At 36.3% G+C, this 24,199-nt stretch overlaps 1 protein-coding gene across 1 annotated transcript; it reads left to right on the top strand.

Moving 5' to 3' along the window:
* The first annotated feature begins 19,652 nt into the window (after window positions 1–19,652).
* On the top strand, window positions 19,653–23,910 carry LOC137723123 (monocopper oxidase-like protein SKU5). The gene is made up of 9 exons (XM_068462292.1): window positions 19,653–19,977; window positions 20,253–20,362; window positions 20,460–20,730; window positions 20,829–20,967; window positions 21,483–21,849; window positions 22,060–22,425; window positions 22,516–22,594; window positions 23,367–23,566; window positions 23,656–23,910. Exons 1-9 carry the CDS (start codon window positions 19,837–19,839, stop codon window positions 23,756–23,758), a joined length of 1,776 nt encoding a protein of 591 aa, XP_068318393.1. The 5' UTR covers window positions 19,653–19,836; the 3' UTR covers window positions 23,759–23,910.
* Window positions 23,911–24,199: the final 289 nt, after the last annotated feature.

Below are 24,199 nucleotides of genomic sequence, written 5' to 3'. Positions count from 1 at the left end.
GCCATGAGAATGGGCTGCTCAGTGGGAGTAGGCTGGGCCGTGGAAGTAGGCAGGACCACGAGAATGGGCTGCTCGGTGGGAGCAGATTGGGCCATGGAGGCAGGCTAGGGCACCTCAGTGGGCTGCTCGATGGGAGATGGCTGGACCATGGGAGTAGGCTGCTCAGCGTGTGGCACACGTGGGTGTGAGGCTAGTGCTTGGCTTGGCAACGTGTTGGGCTTCGAGTGACATGGCTTGGGCCGTGACTTTGGTGCTGTAGGCCTTGGAAGGCACGGCTTGGGCTTGCTTAGATGTCATGGCTTGGGCCGTGGTGATGACACCATGGACCTCGCCATGGGTGGCCATCGTGGTGGTTCCCATGGTGGAAACTCGTGGTGGTGGTGCCACTCAACTTATTGTCACATTTAGCCTCGTATCGCCGCGGTCCCATCTCTTGAATATTGGAATTTTCACTTGTTGAATTTTCGAAATTTCTAGCCATTGTACTTTTCTTTTACGTTTTATCAAATAATTTTTGCAAATAAAAAATTCTAATAATAAAAACGTACGAAAAATCTACAAATGGACAAGAAAATAGAAAAACCTTGGATGTGAAAGTCTTTTATGAGTGTCGGACTCAACTCTCAATGCAAGCACCAATTTGTGGATGCAAATTTCTTCCTCCTTGTTCTTGGACAAAATTGCACCTGCAAAACAAATAACACCTTAGATCAAGGCCAAGAGCCTCACGCGCCCACAATGAATGGGGGAACCTCCGATGCCAAAGTTAGAATTTTGAGGGAAAAGTGTTTGGAGAATTTTAAGTGTTTAGCAAGAGTGAAGACCTAGCTTTTTAGAGAAAATGAGGTAGAATATTTAAGGCATGGTTGGTCCACTTGGGAGAAAAGGTGACCGGCCTTTTGTGTGTTTTTTGGGTGTAACTGGTAGTTTAATTAGCCATTAATATATTAATTAGGTAATAAATCCATTATTTAGCTAATTAACATAATTTAAAATAAATGTTTTGGGGGTTACCTTGTGGAGAAGATATGATGAGGGATGGATGAAATAGGTTATAAATAAATACCTATTTGGGCACTTTTGACTTGATTGAGGGATGATTGTCCACTGCTCACGAGTAGAAATTCCGGTGTGCCTCAAGGGCAATTTTGTCTTTTTCACCCAAAAATCCACGTGTCGCCTCTTGATTATTTTTGGCTCCACAATAATAATAAATTTAGATTGTTACTAGACCCACCCCATTGTCCTATTTTCCCACCCACCTTATAAGTTCACCCATCATAGAAAGTTAAAAATACTTAATACTCTTTCTCCACCCACTGTTATTCTTGTAATATCCTAGATACAATTAACATCATCTGACTCAATTCAACAACAACCTTCTTCCCACCAAAAACAATTTTTTCTCTCTGGAAATTTGGAGGGGAAGGCCTTGATGTGGCCCATTTTGACTAGGAGGAGGAGGATGAGCGACATCCACGGTTGAAGTTGAGTTTTATTATTTGTGAGTTCAATTGAAATGGAGGAAGGAAAAGATTAGGTTGAAGTGTCAAGCCGATGGAGGATGGATGCCATCAAATTGGATGGGGTGGGTAGCTCATGGATGTGGGGAGTTGGTTGCTGGGCTCTTCATTTTTCTTCTTAATTTTCAATTTTTCACTTTTTTTTTTTCTTCTTTCAATTATACCAAAGCAACAACTAACAACAAAATGAAATTCAAAGACTCTAAACAATTTGGACGAAATTGGGTGTTTAAATGGGTGAATTGCTAGCTAGAGGGTCCTTCTCCACACATGACACACTTGCATACAAATTGATTTCCAGTTGCTTTTCCAATAAACCATGAACCTCAACACCCCAAATTAACCATGAACAGCACTAATTAACCCTCAGATTTTCCTTAAGTCATTGAATTGGATGGAATACGCATCGGCAACCAAACTATTCTTCAATAGTTTCCTACATGAACAAGATAATAGAGATACAATCAAAGATCATTAAGCTTTGCGAAAATCATAAGCATTGACAAGGCATTCATAACTATGAACAACATGATACTCCTGCCAAGAATTTACTTAACACGATTGTGACTAGCAACCTCCACTACTTATGAATATAAGTTCATAACGATTAGGTGAAACTCCCTTGTATTCTAGCATCAAATTCATGCATGCAAACTAAGCGGGCCCTCTTAATCAACACACAAGAATAAGTTCTTAATCAAACAGTTAAGTAAATTGTATTCACGATTTATGAAATCACAACTGAAAGTAATCAATTCATATTGCAAATATAATCATGGTTTCAAAGTCTCTTCTAGCTAAAACAAGTTTAGCTCCTCATGTTCGCAAAACAAAGATAATTAAACTTAAACATTGAAAACAAAGATAGAATACACCTAGAAACACTCCAGGTGGCTCCTCCTTCCTTCCTTGCTACGGCACAATGGGGATTTTCTGAATTTAGGCTCTTAAGGTGTGGTGGATGGTGTGGTGTTCTGATGGTAAAGGGTGGTGGTTTATGAGTGTTACGGCATCATGTATTTATAGGGTGAAGGGAAGGCACGAAATTGGACTGAAAATGAGAGGAATTAGGACTCCAAATCACCAAAGAAAAAGGACACTTCCAATCAAATTCCAAGAAGGACAAGGAATGGTCCTTGTGGCAGATTCTAGAACTTCTAGAAGGGTTACATGTGGCATAAACTTAGGGCACGAAAATAGGGCTTCTAGAACCTAATATTTAGGTGATTTAATGTGAAAATGAGTCCTCTTTGCAGCTGGAATTAAGGTAGGAAAAGATTAGGATAGGATAAGATAAGGTTGGATAAGGTTTGGATAAGATAAGGTTGTTTGGATAATGTTCCATGTTTCTTGCTCTTTCCTTATCTTCATTGTCTTGAACTTATTTCTCCAAATTTGTAGCATGTTCCTAGCCTCTTTTAACTTCAAATTCATCCATCCACCGTGCTCCATGCATATGTTATCCATTCCAAGCCCAAAACTGCTCTAAATAGCTCCAAATTGCACTTTCTTGCCAACTTTGCCATTAGGACCTACAAACACACGAAAATAGCTTAAAAACACTATAATAAATAGAAACTAACTATGTAAATGCAATAAAACAAGCTAACTAAGTCGCATAAATATGCTCCTATCAGGCGACAGTGAGAGAAAGTGAGAGCGACAGTGAGAGAAAGAGAGATTTCAGGGATTGGTAATCCTATCTCGTATTTTCCTCTCATCTTTGTCACACTCAACCTCTCTCTAACCCTTTCTCTTTCACTTTCTTTCAGACTCTCCCTTTCTCCTAACTCTCCATCTCGCTCAACTTTAGTCCTAACCCTAATTTGTTCTTTCATTCCTCAATTTTCTCCATTCGAGCAATGAAAAATCGAACTAGGCTTTCAGATTATTGATGCACAGGGATTCACGGACAGAGAAAGGGGGGAGAGAGAGAGAGAGTTGATTGAGGGAGTTAGTGAGTATGGGCTTGCACAGAGGGAAGAATACAGAAAGAGAGAGAGAAAGGGAGATAACAATTACACAAAGACAAGGAGAGAGACAAAGAGAGATCGCGAAAAGAGGAGGATGACGAAGATTGAGGAGGAACCCATGTCTGCAGAGAGTGAGTAAGTACTAAACCAAAGCTTATTTTCTAATGTATCTGTGATTTCTTTGCAAGATGCTACTGCAATACTCAAGTCCGTTTGGAAAATAGAGAGGGCACGGCTTAAGGATCTCGGACCCAAGGTAAAATGTAATAATCTCTGGCTCCCTTTACTGATGTACGCTTGCATGCACTAAATCTGTGAATTTAACTTATGCAAGTGCATTCTCTGTCCCAAAAGTTTTTGGATCCAAAGTGGTCAGGATGCTAAGTTAGGAAGGTTAATTTTGTCCTATGGTTTGGGACGGATTAGGATGGATCTAGGCGGCTGTCATTCGATAAGGGTTTGGTGAATGAGAGCCATGCCTCCTTTGAACATAGAGAGAGGGAGAGAGTAGCAGGTTGTGTTTTATCGTCTTCGCTGTACCATTAGTTTGATTGCCTATCCCTGAGTATTTGAGTCGTGTTTTATACTTTTTCTTTTGTCTGGAAGATGACTTCTGATTCCTATATTAATGAGATGTTCAATCTTCAATCCTGCTTAGAAGCAGTGATCACCGCTTGTTTGATGAAAGGTACAAATGAAACGGTTGTTAATATTTGGGAACCAACAAAGCTCCTTATTTTGGGGGTTTGTTTCTGTTTTTGGAAGGAGAACAATTTGGAGCAAGTGACTCACAAAGTTAAACTTTGATATCGAAATTAATGGAAACCCATTGGTATGATTTCTTCATCTGAAATTTTTGATTGCCCAATTGGTTGTTTCATCAATTAATTATGTGCAAACATGTATGTGTAATTTTTTATTTCTTCCAATTAAATGGTAAGATCAAATTAAGCTAAGAACTTTGGGTTTTGTAAATGTTGTGTAATTAAACTATTCATATTATCAATTAATTTTGAGCAAACATTTATGGGTAGTTGTTAATTTCCTTCAATATTTGATAATAATTCAATTAAAGTTGAGAACTTTGTATTTTGTTCATCACCTGCCGTAGATTTTACTTGGCTGAGAAAATGTAGTTTCCTTGATATTATTCATGTTTTGTTTTCTTTCAAATTGCATTGTAATGGGTTTCTTTGGAAAAAATAGTTCTTAAGACCAATTGTGAGGTTTGTTCTTATGTGGTACATGACTGTTTCTATATTTCTTTTGCACGGTTGTTAGTATTTGTAGTTGTGATTGGTGTTGTCCTACATGTTCGAATTTGGATAGTCTAGGGTTTCTGATGAGTTTTCTTTTTGTGGGTAAGCCTGGATTTCCCAAGAAAGTGAGTGATTGGATGGAAAACAAACAATGCTTGGATTTCCTCTTTGTATTACTTGTTTGGTTGTTTCTTAAAATTAAATTGTAGCAAGTATAAATCAACTCTCTCTGTTTGTGGGTTTGGATGGATGTATTTCCTTCTTGCATTTTAATTCTTATCATGTGTTTGGTTTCTAAGAAAATGTGAAAATCAGGAGGGTAAAATGAGGGATTGGATAGAAAACAAACAATGCCTGGATTTCCTCTTTGTACTACCTGTTTGGCTGTTTCTTAAAATTAAATTATAGCAAGTATAAATCAACTCTCTCTGTTTGAGGGTTTGGATGGAATTTGTATTTCCTTCTTGCATTTTAATTCTTATCATGTGTTTGGTTTTTGAGAAAATGTGATAATCAGGAGGGTAAAGTGAGGGATTGGATAGAAAACAAACAATGCCTAGATTTCCTCTTTGTACTACTTGTTTTGTTGTTTCGTAAAATTAAATTGTAGCAAGTATAAATCAACTCTCTCTATCTGTAGGTTTGGATGGAATCTGTATTTCCTTCTTGCATTTTAATTCTTATCATGTGTTTGGTTTCTGAGAAAATGTGATAATCAGGAGGGTAAAGTGAGGGATTGAATAGAAAATAAACAATGCCTGGATTTCCTCTTTGTACTACCTGTTTGGCTGTTTCTTAAAATTAAATTGTAGCAAGTATAAATCAACTCTCTATCTTTGTGGGTTTGGATGGAATCTGTACTTCCTTCTTGCATCTTAATTCTTATCATGTGTTTAGTTTTTGAGAAAATGTGATGAACATGAGGGTGTGATATTTCTTCTTAGAGAAATCTTTATTTAGCAATTAAACAGGATAGTATTGTTTCCAAAATATTCTCTAAATTTTCGTGGGTTATTAGGTGAATATGTGGCCATAGTGATTTGAAAGAACTTGAATGCTAACTTTGATGAATTCTAAACTTGCAGACATTCTTTCCTGCAATGACAAGGATCATGGGAACATTTGGTTCAAAATCACAATCGGTTGAGACAATCTCCAGTTGTTTGAAGGCAGGAATGTCTGGTATTGCTCACCTACTATGTTTAATTTTCATTGTTCATCTGTCTGATTATGCTTTTGATTTTTTCCATCTCCCTTCATCTATAATACTTTAGTAAAAGGATAATAAACATCGTCTGAGACTTATGCACCTCCGTTTTGGCGATACAATTCGTTGGAATAAGTTAAAGGTAAGGGTCACCAAATCATACTATTTTTGTTGCTATTTATTTCCTTGCTGAACACGATGAATCGAATTCTCTTCATTTACATTCTTGCATTTAAATTTGCAAGTCAGTTTATCGTAAATAATATTCAATTTTTGTTGTCTTTGATTCTACTGAGTTGCAGTTTTATCATCTATTTGTAAAACCCATTTAGACTCACAATTTTTTTGTGTGGTAAAACTTAAACTAAAGCATTATGTATATCCAAGATTGAAGGAGAAATTTAAGTTAAATTAGATGGACGCCCAATACTAGGGGTGACGTTGGCAGGTTGTAACCATATCAGTAGTCGATTTTATAAATTAAGTGAAATATAAGACTAACCCAACAGGTATCATAAAATAATGTGGAACTACTTTTTTCTCTCTCAGTACTCAAGATATCATTCCTCACTTGGCCAAAAACGATAAATTGTCCCTCATGATGTGTTTTCCATGTTTGAATATTTTGTTCATTCAGTTTCAAGTGTTTTCTTTTTGTGTATAAGAATATCTTAGTAACTCATTGTTTTTTCTTTCCTTTAGGTGGTACAATAGTTCTATTAATGATGGTCATTATTTTTCAAATGATGCTGTCGAATTTCAAGATTGAAAACCGCTGGTTTTCAATCTTTTTGAACAAGTTACCTTTGTATGGTATCAAAACTATAATTTTTATATAGCAAATAAAATTTGTTCCTTCGCTGTGGTAATTTTGTTTAGATTAGCTTCTGTAACTTAGGAATAATGAATGTCACAATTGATGATAAGTTGATACTTTGTTTGGAGCTTGAATTGTAGATCTGTGCAAGATATCCATATATGGATCAATGCTATGGACTCTTCTCAACCTATGGACCTCAAATTTTAGTGTGTCTTCCATCATTTATCCTACCTCACTATGTATGGAGCTATTACATTTGCAATCATATTAATTCCTTGAAAACAATATTTATATTTCTCAGTAAACTGCTAAATTTGGAATATACTATCGTTTCCTTGCTGGTACATTAAAATGAAAATATGAAAAGTAGTCTCAATCTTGCCTAGGGGTGTTGCAAGCCAATTCGATGCTACGAGGCACTTCGTTTAGGTCTATCTGAGGGAGAGAGGTGTTGGGTGTTTGAGGCAAGGGGTTTTAGGGATTAGGTTTTGGTGGGATTTGACTGATTAGGTTTGGGTTTTTGTTTGTGCGATTGGCAAAGAGATGAGGGGGGTCCAAAATAGGATTAGGAGATTTGGTTTAGGGTTTGTAGAGTCAGAGATAAGAGGTGTCCAAGAGAGATGTGGGAGGATTTAGGCCAGGGATTTTAGGGATTTGGTTTAGAGTTTGTTTTTGCGATTTGCACAGACAAAGAGATGGGACAAGGGTGAGAGAGATGGGAGGATTTTTTGCAAGGATTGAAGGGAACAGGTAAGGGAGGTATGGGTATGGGTTTGTTGTGATAAGGTTTAGTAATTTCCAATATTCTTCGACTCTTTTTAATCTGCAAAATCAAATTACCTATGCAATTTATAACATGCAATCAGTTTCTTTTTAGTTGAGTTCAAATAATGTTGATTGTGCTGTTATAAAGCTCTTTTTTATAGTTAGGTTGAAAATCATATTGATATATTCTTTATTTAGTTGGTCCAATCTGTAACAGATGAGATTGTTTTGTTTGATGATTCAATCAAAATTTGATCTTTATTTTTTTGTGTGAAATTATAATGGAATTGCAAAGTATATCTTAGATTCTTGGTTGCATACTCACTTTCCCACAACTATTATATTATCTCTTGACTAGATGGATTTTTATAATTTCCTGGATCTACAGTTACAATGCTTTTTATAATTTTCTAGATCTATCATTTTTGTTCGTTCATGATTATGTTGAATGTTTTTCAGGTTAAATGCGTCTTATTCATATAGTTAAGGCTGGTGCATTCAAGTCCCGCAGCATCGCGCGGGCATATTACTAGTTAAAAACTAAAATGATGGGTTTTGGTGATTTTGATGAAGGGTGGTACAATACGGACGCTTGATGATGATATAGACGCCGGCAAGCACGAGGACTGCGGGAACAAGGTGCCACAGTGGCATTCCAAGAGGATGAGAGCCCCCACCCACCATGTTGCCTGCACCTCCGGGTCAAGCAAAACCAGAAAGATTTCATTTTGGATTATCAGCGCCTGCGAGTGTAGTTGTTTTAAATTGGATTATCAAGCCCTCCCTCCATATCTTTTTCTTTTGGGAAATATTTGAGAGAGTAGTTGTTTCAGAATTTTATTTTCTTATGTAGGCGACGGGGTGGGGTGGGGGATAGGGTGGGGAAGAAGATAAATGGTAATCTTCTTTTGTTTTTTTTTTATGTTTATAATTATATAGAAATAAAAATTATTTTTTATTATTTAAATATTTTTAATTTATATAATAATATTTAATTAGACTTGTGGGATCCAATTACTTGACACATCAGCACTTAACAGAATTTTTGACGGAATGACCACATTGATTTGCGACATTCAATTTTAGAGACTACATTGATCAATTTTCAATTTTAGGGACCATCTTGATTTGATGGGTTAATTTCAGGGATCATTTGTGATAAAAACCCTAACAAGATTTATTAGTACATCATTGACGTGCTAATACATTGTAGACGTGAGTTACAACTAGGGACGTTATGACTTACACCTTATCGTGACATTTAACGTTCAAACTACAAGAAATGTAAGATTACAATACGATGATTCAAAATTACACTCCAAGGTTATATAATTATTATAACGTTCAAGTTAATTATAAAGAATGACATGGTTATTACGATAACAAGGTTGGTAGTTACATTGTTGACGTTCTATTGCATTGTCAAGGTAGGTTTTTGTACTTGAACGTGATTGAATTACAAAATCAATGTTTATTATTACACTGTTGACATACTATTACATTATAGACGTATGTTATTACTGTGGAACGTCATAAACTTACATAACATCGTAATCATTTTATAACATGACGTCATCATACAAGGTACAAGGTACTTTATGTTGTAAACGTTTAAATTAACACTCTAAAGCTACATAATTATGTTAATGTTATATTTAATTATACTAGATGACGTTGGTATTACTATGTTGTCCTTTACAGTGTGGATGTTATATTACATTGGTAAGGTAGTATATTAATAACTGAATGTTATTGCGTTACAATTTTAACATTCAAAATAAATGATACCGCTACCTCATTTTTTTAATAAGGTACCGTAGATGGACCTTATTTTTATACCAGTTTCATTATTTTCTTGATTTCTTTTCGGTGAATTTGGTAGATTTTTACTTAGTTTTGTGTTTTCTTACGTTTCAAGAGTAAAGATGAAAAAAAAAAAAAGTGAAATGAGCAGTATTGGGATTGAAACGAGTTTTGTATCCTGAGAGTATAGATTGCATGTACAAATTAGTCAACTTGACGAGTTAAATTGGACTAAGAAACCATTTATTGAGCCTTATGTATATCATAAATACACCAATTCAGTAGAGAGGAGAAAAAAAGGAAAACATAATTAGTATATGGATGAATCGTAAAATTATTTTCAAAATAAAAGGGGAGACCGATTAGTAATTATATAAGTGATCAGTTTGGAGAGACAAAATTTTCCAAAAGGGATTTGAAGAAAGAGAGACTAGTTGGACAATATATAAGTGAACGGCCAGTCGGCACTACTACAAGTGACAAGAGAAAAGTTCTCTCATTCTCTCAATCTTTTCATTTTTTTTTTTTTAACAATCGATATTATCTACATTAAGAGGTGGGAGAGTAGACTAAGCTTTACACTGGCTAGCCATAATAATGTGGTTCAAATTCGCCTTTGGCAAGAATTATACGTAAAATCTCTCACTTACAAGTAAAGAGGAATACTACTAAACCGTAGTACTAAATAGCCTTAATCTTTTCATTAAAAACCAAAAACTTATTTTTAGTAAAGACTTGAGTATTCTTGATATCCCTTGTGTGCTTGATGTTTATATGAGAAGTATACAATTCTTTGATGAACAACAAGCGTAATGTTGACTTCATGGTATATAGAAGGCTAAACACAATTTCCCTATCCACATAAGTACTGGAGGCGAATTAAGTTTGAAAAGGGTTGTAGTAATTTACGTGCCTTGAAACATCCTACTTAGAATTACTTGGCCATAACTCACCAGCCCTATATCCATTGAATAAAAATTGGGTACGGTTTGAATTAACCTTCCAACCCACTCAAAATTGCAACCCATTTGGAGGCCATGGCCACTTTTATCCCTCCATCATAATGGTAGCTATAATTTGTAATATCCAAGGGGCATCCCAAATTAAAATCAAGTGACTATTAGGTAGTTCAAGTTCAATTAGACGAAGGCCTCCTTTGTTTCGTGAAAAACAAAAATCAAGGGAAATAAGCTAGTTATTTATAGTGATCCACTGCAAGACTCATTATTAAAAATGAATTTATTTTTGCTCATCGCTCTCAAGTGGTGTTAATACTTAACACCATACTTCGTACATTAGATTAGTTTAAATTTTGAGATTTATGTTTATCCACTACAGAAATCCTAAAAGTTAAACTCATTCAATGATGATAAATACGATGGTAAGCATTACTATCACTTGAGGGTGGTGAGCAAAAATATTTCCATTATATACAAATAATGAGATATATCAATTTTCTAGAGCAAAGTTTCCCTCTCCTTGGTAAGAGGTGAGTATAAAAATAGTGGGAGTGAGAAATCGAACTAAATCAGGATAAAAAAATTTGAAATAATTGTATCAACCAAAAAAGTCAACTTAAGTTCAAGAATCAAATTGGATTGATTTAGACTGTTCCAATATCATCTGGCCAAAACTAAATTGGCTAAATTAGTTAATCTAATATTTAAAGCTGACACCACTTTTCTTCAGTCTCGTGGTATTCCTCTTCACTAATAAGTGAGATGTCTTAGGTTTGATCTCGCCAAAGGCGAATATGAACCACATTATGGCTAGTCCATTGTGAGGCTTAGCCTACTCCCCCACCCTCTCTTGATAATATCGTTTGTTAAAAAAAATATTTAAAGTTGACAATTTTTTTTTCGTCTCATCTTTTCCTCTCATTTCTTCTTTTGAGCCGCATCGCCTTCATAATTTTCTTGTTTTTTTTTTCTTCAATTCTTCTATTATTTGTGTTTTTTTTTCTTCTCCACTGTGCAACTATCGTGGGTCTAAAAGATGTTAGATGCTAATCAGTCAGCAGGCGGCGAATTGGGGCCTAGGGAATAGCGAATTTAAGTATATTTATTATATATTATACAAATTAATTAAATATGTTGTATAATATATATACAAATAAACATTGAATAATATGTTATTTTTTAAAAGATTTATTATATAGGTTTATTATATATTATAAAATAAAAGTAGTGTAATATTTTAAAGCTGTTATTATTAATTTTATAACCTATGGGCTCCTAGGATAGCCCCAAACCCTTAAAACTACATAGAAAAAGCCTCGTTTTTATATAAAAGTCAAAATACAAGACCTTGGCTTTCCCTGCAAATCAACTCCACGCCTCACTTCTCTGCCTCAAGAGCATCAAAAGAGCAGCCGCAGTGATAAACTCTGCCTCCAAACCCTAACGCTGTCATCTTCATTTTGTTCTCCTCCATTATATCTCTTTCTTCTCACCCTCTCTTACTTCTTCTATGCATGGACCGTGAAAGGTAGAAAGTTTGCCGAGGCTCCACCGATACGATTGGGGATTGTAAAAGTGATGCAAGAGTTGTAGCGAGTTGGGAGAGTTGCAGCGAAATTCAAACCGCCTAGATTGTCTCCTAATACTGCCTAGAACGCCTATGCGGTCACCTAATCCTACCCGCCATAACTGAACATTTTGGCCAAAATCAAGTCGGAGCTCTATCGTCCAGCGCCTAGATGTCGCGTAGGTCGATTTTTAGAATAGTGACATATGTGCTTTTTCTTATTTCTTTGCCATGCCGGGCTCTACCCTGCCACTCTTTCTTCTTGTTTGCTCTCTCTTTTCTTGCACGTCTTGCTTTTTCTTATTCTTCTTCTTCTTCTTCTTCTCTGTCGCTATTTCTTTTTGTCCGCTCTCCCTTTTTCCCTTCCCTCTTTTCTTACACGTCTTGATCAACATCTAGATCTTGTAGAGTTCCATTTGTGGCTGAGTTTTGGTTCCATTTATGGCTGTGTTAAATTTTGTGGTCACAATATTTAGGTTTTATGTTTGTGGAGGTGAAGGAATAATTTGAACATACTAAGTTCATGGAGCAACATATATGCATGCATCTAACATTTAAATGATGAAGTATGCTTGTATGCACTCAAAAACAAAACTTTAACCATGAAATCCAAAGCTTAGTAGTTGTGAACCAAAGCCTAACCCAAATTCCCAAAGAGAGTTAAGATTTGTTATACTTTTGAAGATCTTTTTTTTCCGTGCAAACGTTAATCTCCCAATGAGGGCCTCCAATCCTTTGCATCTTTGATCCTTGATTCCATGGATATGGATGAGGGAGCTTTGCATCTTAGCTCCTCATCTTCTTAGATTTAGATGGAGGAATAGATTCTCCAAAAGCCACCAAAAGAGGAGGCCTCTATGTTTTGGCCCCAAGGAAGGATTGAGAAAGGAGATGAGTGATGTAGGAGGAGGAAGATCTAGTATCATTCTTCTATATGGCCGGCCTTTTAGAGAGAAAGAGAGTTTGTTTTCTCTCATCTTTCCTCAAAGAAACCCTAATGCGGGAAAGGGCTATAATTTCATTTATGTAGCCATTTACATTGAGTGACGCAATTAAAATTATAACCAACTCTTCCTCCTTCTTTTTATAGCCGGCCTTCTCTAGCTAGAGGGCTTTGTACCTTTTTGTATTTAAGTTCTCATACAACTCAAAATAATGAGCTTGATGATTTGAAGCCTGTTGGGCCTTGATGCACTAAACTAATCTGAGGTCTTAAACGAACTTATTCGTTTAACTAAATAACATATTAATTAATCCTAGCTGTAAAAAAATTAAACTATTTAATTATCCTTTCTTATATCATTCAAACATTACTGTGTGTCATCCATTAGGCTCTTTTTAGTACGGCAATGGGCGATTAGAACTTTTACTAATTGATTGTGAATTGAAAATTATTTTCAATTCTCCTTTTAGTAAAGATTAGTCATCAGGACTTCCACAAACCAAGAGTGACACCTAATAGTATGCCATGGTTACCCAAGTTAAGTAGAAGAGGTTGGAGAACCTATTCAGTTTGGAATGTACTTCCTAAATCTTATTTAAATCATATTATAGAGTATTCTCCTTCAACAATTTGAAGGTTGGAGATTCCTTTGAGTACATTAATATGCCTACATGATTAGGTAGCTTAACCACAACAATGTCGTGGACACGACCACATTAAAGCGCCTTTAACATAGTCAAAGATTAAGAACATAACCACACGATAACTATGATGCTTCTGGTCAAAAGATTATTTCGCATTATCCCAACTAGTGAGTTCTCATGTGACATGTGTATAAGAACTCCAGATTGATCACGTTCAGTGTATTCACTCTCTATTCAGCACATACATACTTGTTTTGGTGTCATTCACACCAATAGCTCGAGACTTATCATTCTCCACGAAGAAGACATAGTATGTATTGATCTATTCAGATTACAATGGAAACCATATGATCAAGAACGTTTAAGATATGTTTATGAAAGAGAAAGATCTCATGAATCTCACTTTTTTAGATTACATTCTCTTAATTACATATTACTTAGACTTATCGTTTAAGCGTATAACATTTAATGAGACGGCTTTAAGTAATAATCTTTGTCCATAGCTTAAACTAGATTAGTTTAAAATGTGAAATGTTCATAAAGTATCATCTCATGATTCGATTTAGGGCACAATATGATGATTGGAAAAAACAAAAAAAAGATATATAATATAATTAGAATTAGAAACTGGTCAAACCGAACTGTACGTTTTCTTAATAAATTTTGAAAAAATCAAACAGAATTGAATGGATATAATATTTCTATTTTGGTTTCAATTTGAGAAGTGAACCAGATTGAATCGACCGTAACCACACCACCCTTTTTTATTTTGATAAAAGGGTTATTTTATTAAACACCAAACACATACTTACAAGCAAACCAAAGGTCCAACTTTCACATATAAACAAATAAAAAAGGGCCTAAGAGCAAAAGAAAAACACAAAAGAGCCCATAAATAGTTGATAGGAGCATATTTATGCTACTTAGCTATGTTGTTTCCTTGCATTTAGTGAGCTAATTACTACTTATTATAGTGTTTTAAGCTATTTTCGTGTGTTTGTAGGTCCTAATGGTAAAAGGAGCAAGAAAGTGCACTTTGGAGCCATTTGGAGCAGTTTTGGGCATGGAATGAATAACTTGCATAAAGAGCAAGAAATATGGAACATTATCCAAAGAATCTTATCTTATCCAAACCTTATCCTAACCTAATCTTGTTCCACCTTAATTTTAGTTGCAAAGAGGACTTAATTTCATATTAATACACCTAGATATATGGTTCTAGAAGGTCCTATCCCTCTCCTACAAAGGTGCCGCACCCCTTAGCCTTTGTTCTTCTAGAAATTTGCCCTAATATTCTTTCTAGAAGACCTTATCTGCTCCTAAATGTATGCCACACCATCTCTATATTCTCTTTGGTTTTCTGATTTCTAGAAGGTCCAAAACCCTAACCTTTTTCACCTAAGATTGTGCAATCCTTTTCCTTTCAGATTTTAGTGCACCCTAGTCTTTTTCCTACCAGATTTTTGCCTAACCCTAGGGTTTGCCGTGCATCCTATATATACATAATGTTTCTGCCGCAAAAATCCTCCTCTCTCCCCATCCATTCAATCATTCATATATTCAACCATAATTCACACCACATAACCCTAGTGCCGTAAGCAAGGAAAGAAGGAGAAGAAGAGTGCGATGCAATCTGCCATCCAAGGAGGGTTCAAAATCTGGCATTGGAGTGTGGAGTGTTTTTGCGTGTTTTCTATCCTTAATTTTAGTTCGATATTTATTTTAATTTGGTTTTCAATTATGATGAACATGTGGAACTAATTTCTTTTTAGTTGGAGGTGAATTCGAAGCCATGATTATATGTTTTATATGAATTGATTACATCTAGTTATTGTTTCTTGAGTCTTGAATGTGATTTGCTTATCTAAGTTATTAAAACGTGTTTATGTATGTTGGTTGAGGGTCGACACTTAATTTGCATGCATAAATTTGATGCTAGAGTAGAAGGGAATTTCACCTAATCGTTATTTTCTTATATTCACAAGTAGTGGAGGTTGCTAGTCACAATCGTGTTAAGTAAATCCATGGTATGAGTCTCATGTGTTTCATAGTGATGAATGTCTTGTCAATGCTTATGATTTTCATAGAACTTAATGACTTTTGATATGTATCTTTATTATGCGCTTCATATAAAGAACTTGAGAAAGATAATTTGGTTGCGATGCGTATTCCATCCAATTCAATGAAATAAGGAAAATCTGATAGTTAATTTATGTTTTTCATGGTTAATTTGGGGCATTGTCATTCATAGTCTAAAGGAATAATAACTGGAAATTGGTTTATATGCATATGTCATGTGTGGAGCAGGACCCTCTAACTAGCCTTTCACCCATTTAATTCACCTTAATTTGAAGTCTTTTAAGTTGTTTTGCAATCTGTTAAGTTTAGGTTTAAATTCGTCCAAATAAACCCCCTTTGACATTGAGTTGTGTCCTTTAGTTAGAACTAGTTTAAATCTGTCTCCATTGTTTATTTTGAGTCTAAGTTAGTTAAATTTCATCTAAGTATCCCCATAGAGTCAGTTTTGTGTCTATTTAATAGTATTAAGTTGTTTAGAGTCAGTTTAGCTTCTTTTGAGTCAAGTTAAGTTTTATTTTCGTCAAAATCACTTGTTAGATCTAGAATTGAGTTTTTTTTTTATTGTTTGTTTCTGTTTTGAATGTTTTGAGTTAGTTTTAAGTCTATAGAGTCTAAATTAGTGTTTTTAAGTCTTATTTGTGTTGATTAGCATCCCTAGTTAATCCCCGGTCTAGAACGATCCCTACTTGCATATATACTACAATTGTCATCAATAGGGTTTAATTTGTGTGTCAAGTTAATTTTCACATCAATAGTATGGTCCAAAAAAACCACAGCACCCGAAACCAGAAGTTTCCACTGCATTCTCCACTGCTAGAGTACTAATCAATCCATCTGATTCGTGACACTACTGAATAGGGAGACAACAGAGAAAAGATGGTGGTGTTGGAAACACCCGAGCCGATGTATACACCAGAACTCTACACACAATCTCAACATAACACATGGCTGAAAATGAGACCAAGGAAGAGTCAGGAAGAGGTATAACCTCAAGGATTGAGGAATTGAACAGATCAAAGTAAAAATTTGGGAGAAACAACAATATAGGCAAGAAAAACAGAAGGAAAAGAAGAAAGGAAGGACACGACAATTGACTGCGGGCGAAGCTAGGGCCGTTGCCACCATATTTTCTTAAGTTTGAAAGCCTCACACAAACAGTGAGAAAAACTCTCAACTTGGGGAGGAAAGCTCTCAACTTGGAGAGGAAATTACAGCCACCCTATTAGTTCAATGTGTTTGATTATAGGGTTAATCTCAGTTTAATACCCTTAAGTTTCTTGGTATTCAACATTTGGTACATCAAGTTTTTCTCATATTATGGTAGTACCTGAAGTCATGATTTTGGGACACTTTCATACATCAGTTAAGGTTGCTTTTAAATTTGCTGTTAATTGGTGACGTGGCACCGACGTGGACAATGACTGGGTGCCATATGGACATTAAAATAATATAAAACAAAAAAATTAAACAAAAAAAAAACGTAAAAATGTTTCACAGATTCCATGATCTGCTTCCCCAACCTCATATCACCCCCACCTTTCTACCCCTCTCTCTCTCCTCCCTATCAATATATAATAGATTTCTCGCCACCTTTCTCTCTAGCTCCTCCCTTCCTCCTCCTCCCTAAATCCTCCTAACTCCCTTTTACGCCCCTACTCAAAAACCCACTGCGAATTTTCATACCAAAATATGTATTTCTGTAGGGAGGAAGACCGATCGATCAGTAAGGGAAGATAATCGAATCGATGAAATGTTGATAGTGAAAACTCAAAATCCAGCCACCCCTCCACAGATACATCCTACTTTTGTTCTAGATCCGGTTTGTGGATCTTCATCCCTGCCGACCTCTGCCAACGACACAACGGGTTGGTTGCCATGGCAACCAATTCGTCCATCCTCGCTCCAGAATCGTCCCAATTTCGATATTTTCCTACACAGTCGGTGTGCCCCAATGCCTTCAAGTTCTTGCTCCTTAAGTCGACGCCAAGGATTGCCACCGTCAAATCTGGAAATGGGTTGGTTGGGGTTAGGGTATGGTGCTAAAGGAGAAGTGGGTCGTGTATGAGGGAAGGGACAAAGGAAAGCGGAGTGGAAGAGGGAGGGGAAGGGTCGATGTATTTAGGTTTTTATTTTTTATATTTTTTTATTTCTTTAATTTTTTAATATCAACAAGGACCATATTGACACGTGACGCCCAATCATTGTCCACATGGATGCTATGTCACCAGTTAATGATAGATTTAACTGTAACTAATGGATGTATAAAAGTATCCCAAAATTATGACTTCAAGTACCACTTTGGAATGAAAAAAATTTGATGTACCAAATGTTGAAAACAAAGAAACTCGAGAGTAGTAAACTGAGATTAATCCTTGATTATAATATCCACCCCACCCCTTTTTAGAAAGAAAACAGAAAATTGAAGCATCAATTCAGATTTTGACCAACATGGAGCCTTGGTCTCCTTCCATTAAATTAACCCTTTATTTTGGTTGGATAGAAGTTCTAACAGTGTGATAAAAAGTGGACAATTGCTACACTCTATGACAGACAAATATTCATAAATCTATAATTTAATAATAAAACATCCAATTCAACTAAAATTCAGATACCATACTCCAATCATCTCAACACAAAAACAATTTAGCCAAACCCGTATGAAGAATTGTAAATTAAATCTTTTTCTCTCATTGTGAGAGACTTTCTCTCAGTTTGAAAGTTATTCTCACTATTTGTGTGAGAGTTTCAAATTTGCACAGATCTAGTGTTGCCGACCCTAGCTTCGGTTGAGGTTGGTTAGCCGTTCTCCCATTCCTCTCGTTGTCTTATTTTCCTTCCTTCGATTGCGTTTTCCCTTGCTATTTATTTCAATTTGCCCTTTTCTTCTCATCCCACCTCCATCCCTCTTCCTCGTTCATCCTTACTCATATATGCAGTCTAACTTTAATGAGATGGTGTGCAGAGCTTCGGTGCTTGCACATGCTCGGGTGTTCCCAACACCACCATCTTTTCATCTCTAACTGGCTTTACTGACAATGTTGTCCGTGGGTTCTCACAGGCTTCTTTCTTCTGGCAGTTGGATTTCTTCATCTGGTTGTTGGATTTCTTCAATTGAGGTTGGTGCTGCTTGGAGTTGGATGTTACAATCGGTGAGCTGATGTGAGGTTATAGGAGTGGAATTGGACGGATCGTGTTGGAATGTTGCAGCGGTGGTTGCAATCGATTTCTCGGACTGTTTTTTCTGTTCTAGGCTCAAACTGTTGCTTAAGCTGTGCTTTTGTTTGTTTTTCTTTGGCCCATTTTTTTTTATTGTGCATATGCTAGCTTTGGGCCTTTGGTTTGTGTTTGTTTTTTTGGACAGAGGATCCTCGTCGGATCCTTCAATTACATTTGTTCATCGTACATCGTACGGTCATAAATCATTGTAAATTTTATTTAAAATTGAATATAAACAGTACCTGACGAAAACTGACCTTATAATGTACGATGAACGGATATAATTGGAGAATCCTCAGGATCCTCACAAAGAGAATCTGACGAGGATCCTCATTCTTTTTTTAGTTTGTAAAATTTGTGTTTTTGGTTTGTAATAAATGTTGCTCTCTGAAGCTTTGAGCAAAAAAAAAAAAAAAAAAAAAAAAAAAAACAAACGTATCGAGAATCAGACGGTGATGAGCCGTCCAATCCATCCAGCACTACCCCACCTCGCCCAAAATTTATGCTACTGGTTGGCAGTGCCTCACGGCTGGCAATCATGTGGCGCTTCGAGATAAATCCGAACGTTGTAACAATTTATCAATTTTTTTTTTCTCATTTATTTGGTATTTTTTCCACGACAGACAACAGTCAATAATAAAAGCACGCGTATAGGCGTGTCGTGTGCGTGTTGGATAGATAGATGAACTGGCTATTGGCTGTCACTCCCTCTTTCCCACATACTTTCTTTCTCTAAAAATGCTCACTTTCTCTCTCATGCTCCCATGTCTGATGACTGGTGACCGACAAAATCTTAGCTTCGGTTCAGTCCTCAAAACCAACCATCTCTCTCTGTCTCTCTCTCTCTCTCTCTCTATATCTCACTACCCACCCAGCACAAAAGCAAAGAAAAAGAGCCGTTTCTCTCCGTTTCATCTGTCACTCTCTTTCTCTCTCTCTCCTCTCACTCTACAGCCTCTGGTTTCTTCTTCTTCTTCTTCCTTTCTATCTCTTTTTGATAATGTAAATCAAGAAAAAGCTAAGGAGAAAAAATTTGGCTTTAGATTTGTGAAAAACACACTCTTAAAGTGTTGGAGAAATGGCTTCCCTGGGCTTTTTGACTGTGCTTCTCATCCACATTTGCTTGTTTGTAAGCTTTTCTTCTGCCGAGGATCCAAATGTTTTCTACCAATTTGAGGTCTCTTACATCACTGCTTCTCCTCTGGGTGTACCTCAACAGGTATGGTTCTTCTCTAGCTGCACTCTAGATTATTTAGTCTCTCACTACTTTTTGGCTAATCTTTTTAATTTTTGATGTGGGTCTGCTTTTTTTTTTCTTTCATCAATGACAAATGGGTTGTCTTTACATTTCATAAAGTTTGAATCTTTAGCTTCAGATCTGCTAAGTTTGCTTAAATTTTCAGAATCTGAGATTAGGTGTTCCGTGTAAGCTTAAAGTGATTTCAAGTATTGAGCTTTTGAGCTAGTTGTTTCTGAATCTACATTATCTTGCAGGTTATTGCCATTAATGGAAAGTTTCCAGGTCCTACTATTAATGCCACTACTAATAACAATGTCATTGTCAATGTTCGGAACAAATTGGATGAGAATCTCCTCATGACCTGGTATGATTTACTTACTGTAATGTGCACATGAATTTCAAGCAGATACATTACATTAGTGCACATGGATTGTCTTTTTGAAGTTGATTCTATTCAACAGGGCCGGAATTCAGCAACGGCGTAGTTCATGGCAAGATGGGGTTCTAGGAACCAACTGTCCAATTCCGCCAAAGTGGAATTGGACTTATAATTTTCAGGTTAAGGATCAGATTGGAAGCTTCTTTTACTTCCCGTCCCTTAATATGCAGAGAGCGTCTGGAGGATTTGGTGGCTTTATTATTAATAACCGGGCTGTAATTTCTATTCCTTTTGCAAACCCAGATGGGGATATAACTATCTTGATTGGTGACTGGTACACAAAGAACCATACGGTCAGTGCTTGGGAGAGTTTTGTTCTTCTCTTCAAAGTACGGATTTGAGATTAATGTGTAATATGTTTAATGATGATGGTTCTTTTTCTAAAATGTAGGCTTTGAGGAAGATGCTTGACGATGGGAAAGACCTTGGGATGCCCGATGGCGTTCTTATCAATGGAAAAGGCCCTTACCAATACAACACTACACTTGTTCCTGATGGCATTGATTACGAAACGCTTGAAGTACACCCAGGTGGGCAATTTGAGCAACTATTTATGAATAATCATTTACTGAGTAATGGTTGAACTGTTGCATGTTCCAAGTGAAAATTTGGAATTGATTGCGCGTGACACCATATATGAACATGTTATGACCCGCCACATGTTGGTAAAAATGTCTACCATGTTATATAGTTGTTTGAGTTTATTTGTAGTAGTAGTTATACCCACAGTAGATAATGTCCATTCCATGCATATGAAACGACTGCTTTTTTGGCACAGCTTCTACTGATTGTCAATCTTATAATGTAATACGAACAATGTCCATTGATATCAGATGTGACAACTTAAGGCTGGAATGCCATGCATAATTTGTTTATTTATTTATTTTTTGTTGGAAAGGATTCGTGATAGAATGGGGCTTGAAAATTTAATTCCAAGCATAAAGAGTTTCCAAGTATTGTCAATGAGTACTTTTGAAAATGTGGTTTCTTTGAATTTGTGGACTTTAAGTTGAATTATTCCATCTTCTAACGTACTATTGGACAGGAAAAACTTACCGTCTTCGCGTACACAATGTCGGGGTCTCAACTACTCTAAATTTCAGGATCCAGAACCATAATCTGCTTCTAGCAGAGTCAGAAGGATCATATACAGTGCAACAGAATTATACAAGCTTAGATATACACGTCGGACAATCTTATTCTTTTCTGGTAACCATGGATCAGAATGCAAGTTCTGATTATTACATTGTCGCGAGTGCTAGATTTGTCAACGAGTCAAATTGGAAACGAGTTACTGGAGTTGGAATCCTGCACTATACTAATTCCAAAGGAAAGGCAGCTGGCCCCCTTCCAGCTGGACCACAAGATGAATATGACAAAACTTACTCAATGAACCAGGCAAGATCTATCAGGTTTGTTTTCAGTTTATCGTCTTTGTAGTTAGATTCTGTGCCACGAAATTTCCACGGTCGGATGCTTTTATATCCTTGAATTCATTTTTCAAAACTTCGAAGTTCAGGATATGATATAAGATGGAAAAATATGATACAAGTTGAAGAATTTCCTAACTGGTTTGTCCTTATCGAACATCTTTCTGAAACATTTGTGGACTAATTTTGCAGATGGAATGTTTCAGCTAGTGGTGCACGTCCAAATCCACAGGGGTCTTTTAGATATGGATCAATCAATGTTACTGATGTTTATGTGTTGAAAAATAAGCCACCTGTAATGATTAATGGGAAACGGCGAACAACTCTCAGTGGAATCTCATTTAAAAATCCTTCCACACCAATCAGGCTTGCTGATTGGTTCAAGGTGAAGAATGCTTATAAGCTTGACTTCCCTGCGAGGCCACTTACAGGAGCACCTAAACTGGAAACTTCTGTTATTAATGCAACATTTAGAGGATTTATAGAAATCATACTGCAGAACAATGACACCAAGATGCAGAGCTACCACGTGGATGGATATGCATTCTTTGTTGTCGGGTAGGAAGTTTTGCACTTTAATTAATCAACCATGTCTAAATAAGAGTTCTTGTTCCCTTAATGAATTAACTTGCATTCATTTAATTGCAGGATGGACTACGGTGAGTGGACAGAGAATAGCAGGGGTACATATAACAAATGGGATGGAATAGCCCGGTCCACAGTTCAGGTATATTACTGCGATTCTGCTTCAATCTATACTGATTTTTTATGTTAAGCATGTAGAGTACACGTGCTCACTACTTTTGTAGTTGTTCATAACATATGTACAGTAAGAATGAGCATTCTTAATGAGAGTAGCACTCACATGGAAGAAACTAGATTTAGTGATGGAACTAAACATGCAGTATTCACAGATGAAAACAAAAATATTAAGCATGTAGAATACTTGTGCTCAACACTTCTGTAGTTGTTGGTAACGTATGAACAGTAAGAACGAGCATTCTTATTGAGAGTAGCACTCACATGGAAGAAACTAGATTTAGTGAAGGAATTAAACATGCAGTATTCACAGACAAACAAAAATATTAAGCATGTAGAATATGAGTGCTCACTACTTCTGTAGTTGTTCGTAACATATGAACAGTAAGAACGAGCATTCTTATTGAGAGCAGCACTTATGTGGAAGAAACTAGATTTAGTGATGGAATTAAACATGCAATATTCAGAGACAAAACAAAAATTGTCACTGTAGCTACAATGTTGAATAAAAATGACATTAAACATAAGTGAAGCCTTCCCATTCCTTCCTTTCTAATGTGTGATAAACGTGATAGCCGGTGGTGGTGCCCAATACCTAATAGATAACCATATTGAACTGGATTTACTGTATTATAGTAAGAAAGAAGAGGTCCTGGAACATATATTTCTTTGGTTAATGCTGTAAATATTTGTTGCATGTGGTATCCGAGTGTTGATTCTTTCTGTGCCTGTGTATGTAGGTTTATCCTGGGGCATGGTCAGCCATCTTGATATCTCTTGACAATGTTGGAATCTGGAACATTAGAGCTGAAAACCTTGACTCGTGGTATCTTGGCCAAGAAACTTATATGAGGGTTGTCAACCCAGAAGCAAATAACAAAACCGAGTTGCCCATACCAGACAATGCTCTATATTGCGGTGCCCTCAACAAATTGCAAAAGTACGAGCTGTGGCTGAATGTATTAAACCCTCTTGAGTTGTTAATAAGTAATACCAATTCTGAATATACATTTTTCTGTTGTTTTCCAGGCCGCAAGATATCTCTTCTGCAACGTCAATCACCACCAATGGATCAAAGTTGTTCTTTGCACTGCTGATGATCATCTACGCCTTTGTTTCCTTATTCCCCTAAAGGATCTGGTTTTCCGTGGCACTTCCTATATGTTTTCTTGGATCTGGTTTTCCGTGGCGCTTCCTTCGTGAGGGAGGCTTGCGGTTGAGTGTTGTTTAGGTTGTAAGATTAGTCTTGTGGATATAAATCTTCAGTAAGCATTCTTTTATCTCTTTGTTTTTCGTACGTTGCCAATGCTCCGCGGTTTCTTAGTTTAATTTATTGGGGTTTATGATTCTTTTATTACCTATAACTTATGTAATGTTGACTATTAATTCATCAATTCAAATACAATGCAACTTCCTTCCTTAATTCCTTTGATCCCACTTGTATATTTTAAATTTGTTGAACAGAAGATTTGCTGTTCTGACATTTTTGGCCTTTCCCATGGAAGTTCACGGGTCTGTTTTCTGCTTATTCTGTTGTGGTCCTGGGATGCTTTATTGTCTTTTCATGAGCTCT

The sequence above is a fragment of the Pyrus communis genome, chromosome 17 (genome assembly GCF_963583255.1).
Source record: "Pyrus communis chromosome 17, drPyrComm1.1, whole genome shotgun sequence".
NCBI lineage: Eukaryota > Viridiplantae > Streptophyta > Magnoliopsida > Rosales > Rosaceae > Pyrus > Pyrus communis.
Note: the sequence above shows the minus strand (reverse complement) of the source record. Positions and strands in the feature narration are given on the sequence as shown.

Excerpts from the sequence above, each read along its gene's own strand:
- LOC137723123 (XM_068462292.1), top strand. The coding sequence starts at position 19,837 with ATGGCTTCCCTGGGCTTTTTGACTGTGCTTCTCATCCACATTTGCTTG. Across the intron at positions 20,968-21,482 it reads AACGCTTGAAGTACACCCAG|GAAAAACTTACCGTCTTCGC; the intron begins GTGGGCAATTTG and ends ACTATTGGACAG. Across the intron at positions 22,426-22,515 it reads TATGCATTCTTTGTTGTCGG|GATGGACTACGGTGAGTGGA; the intron begins GTAGGAAGTTTT and ends ATTTAATTGCAG.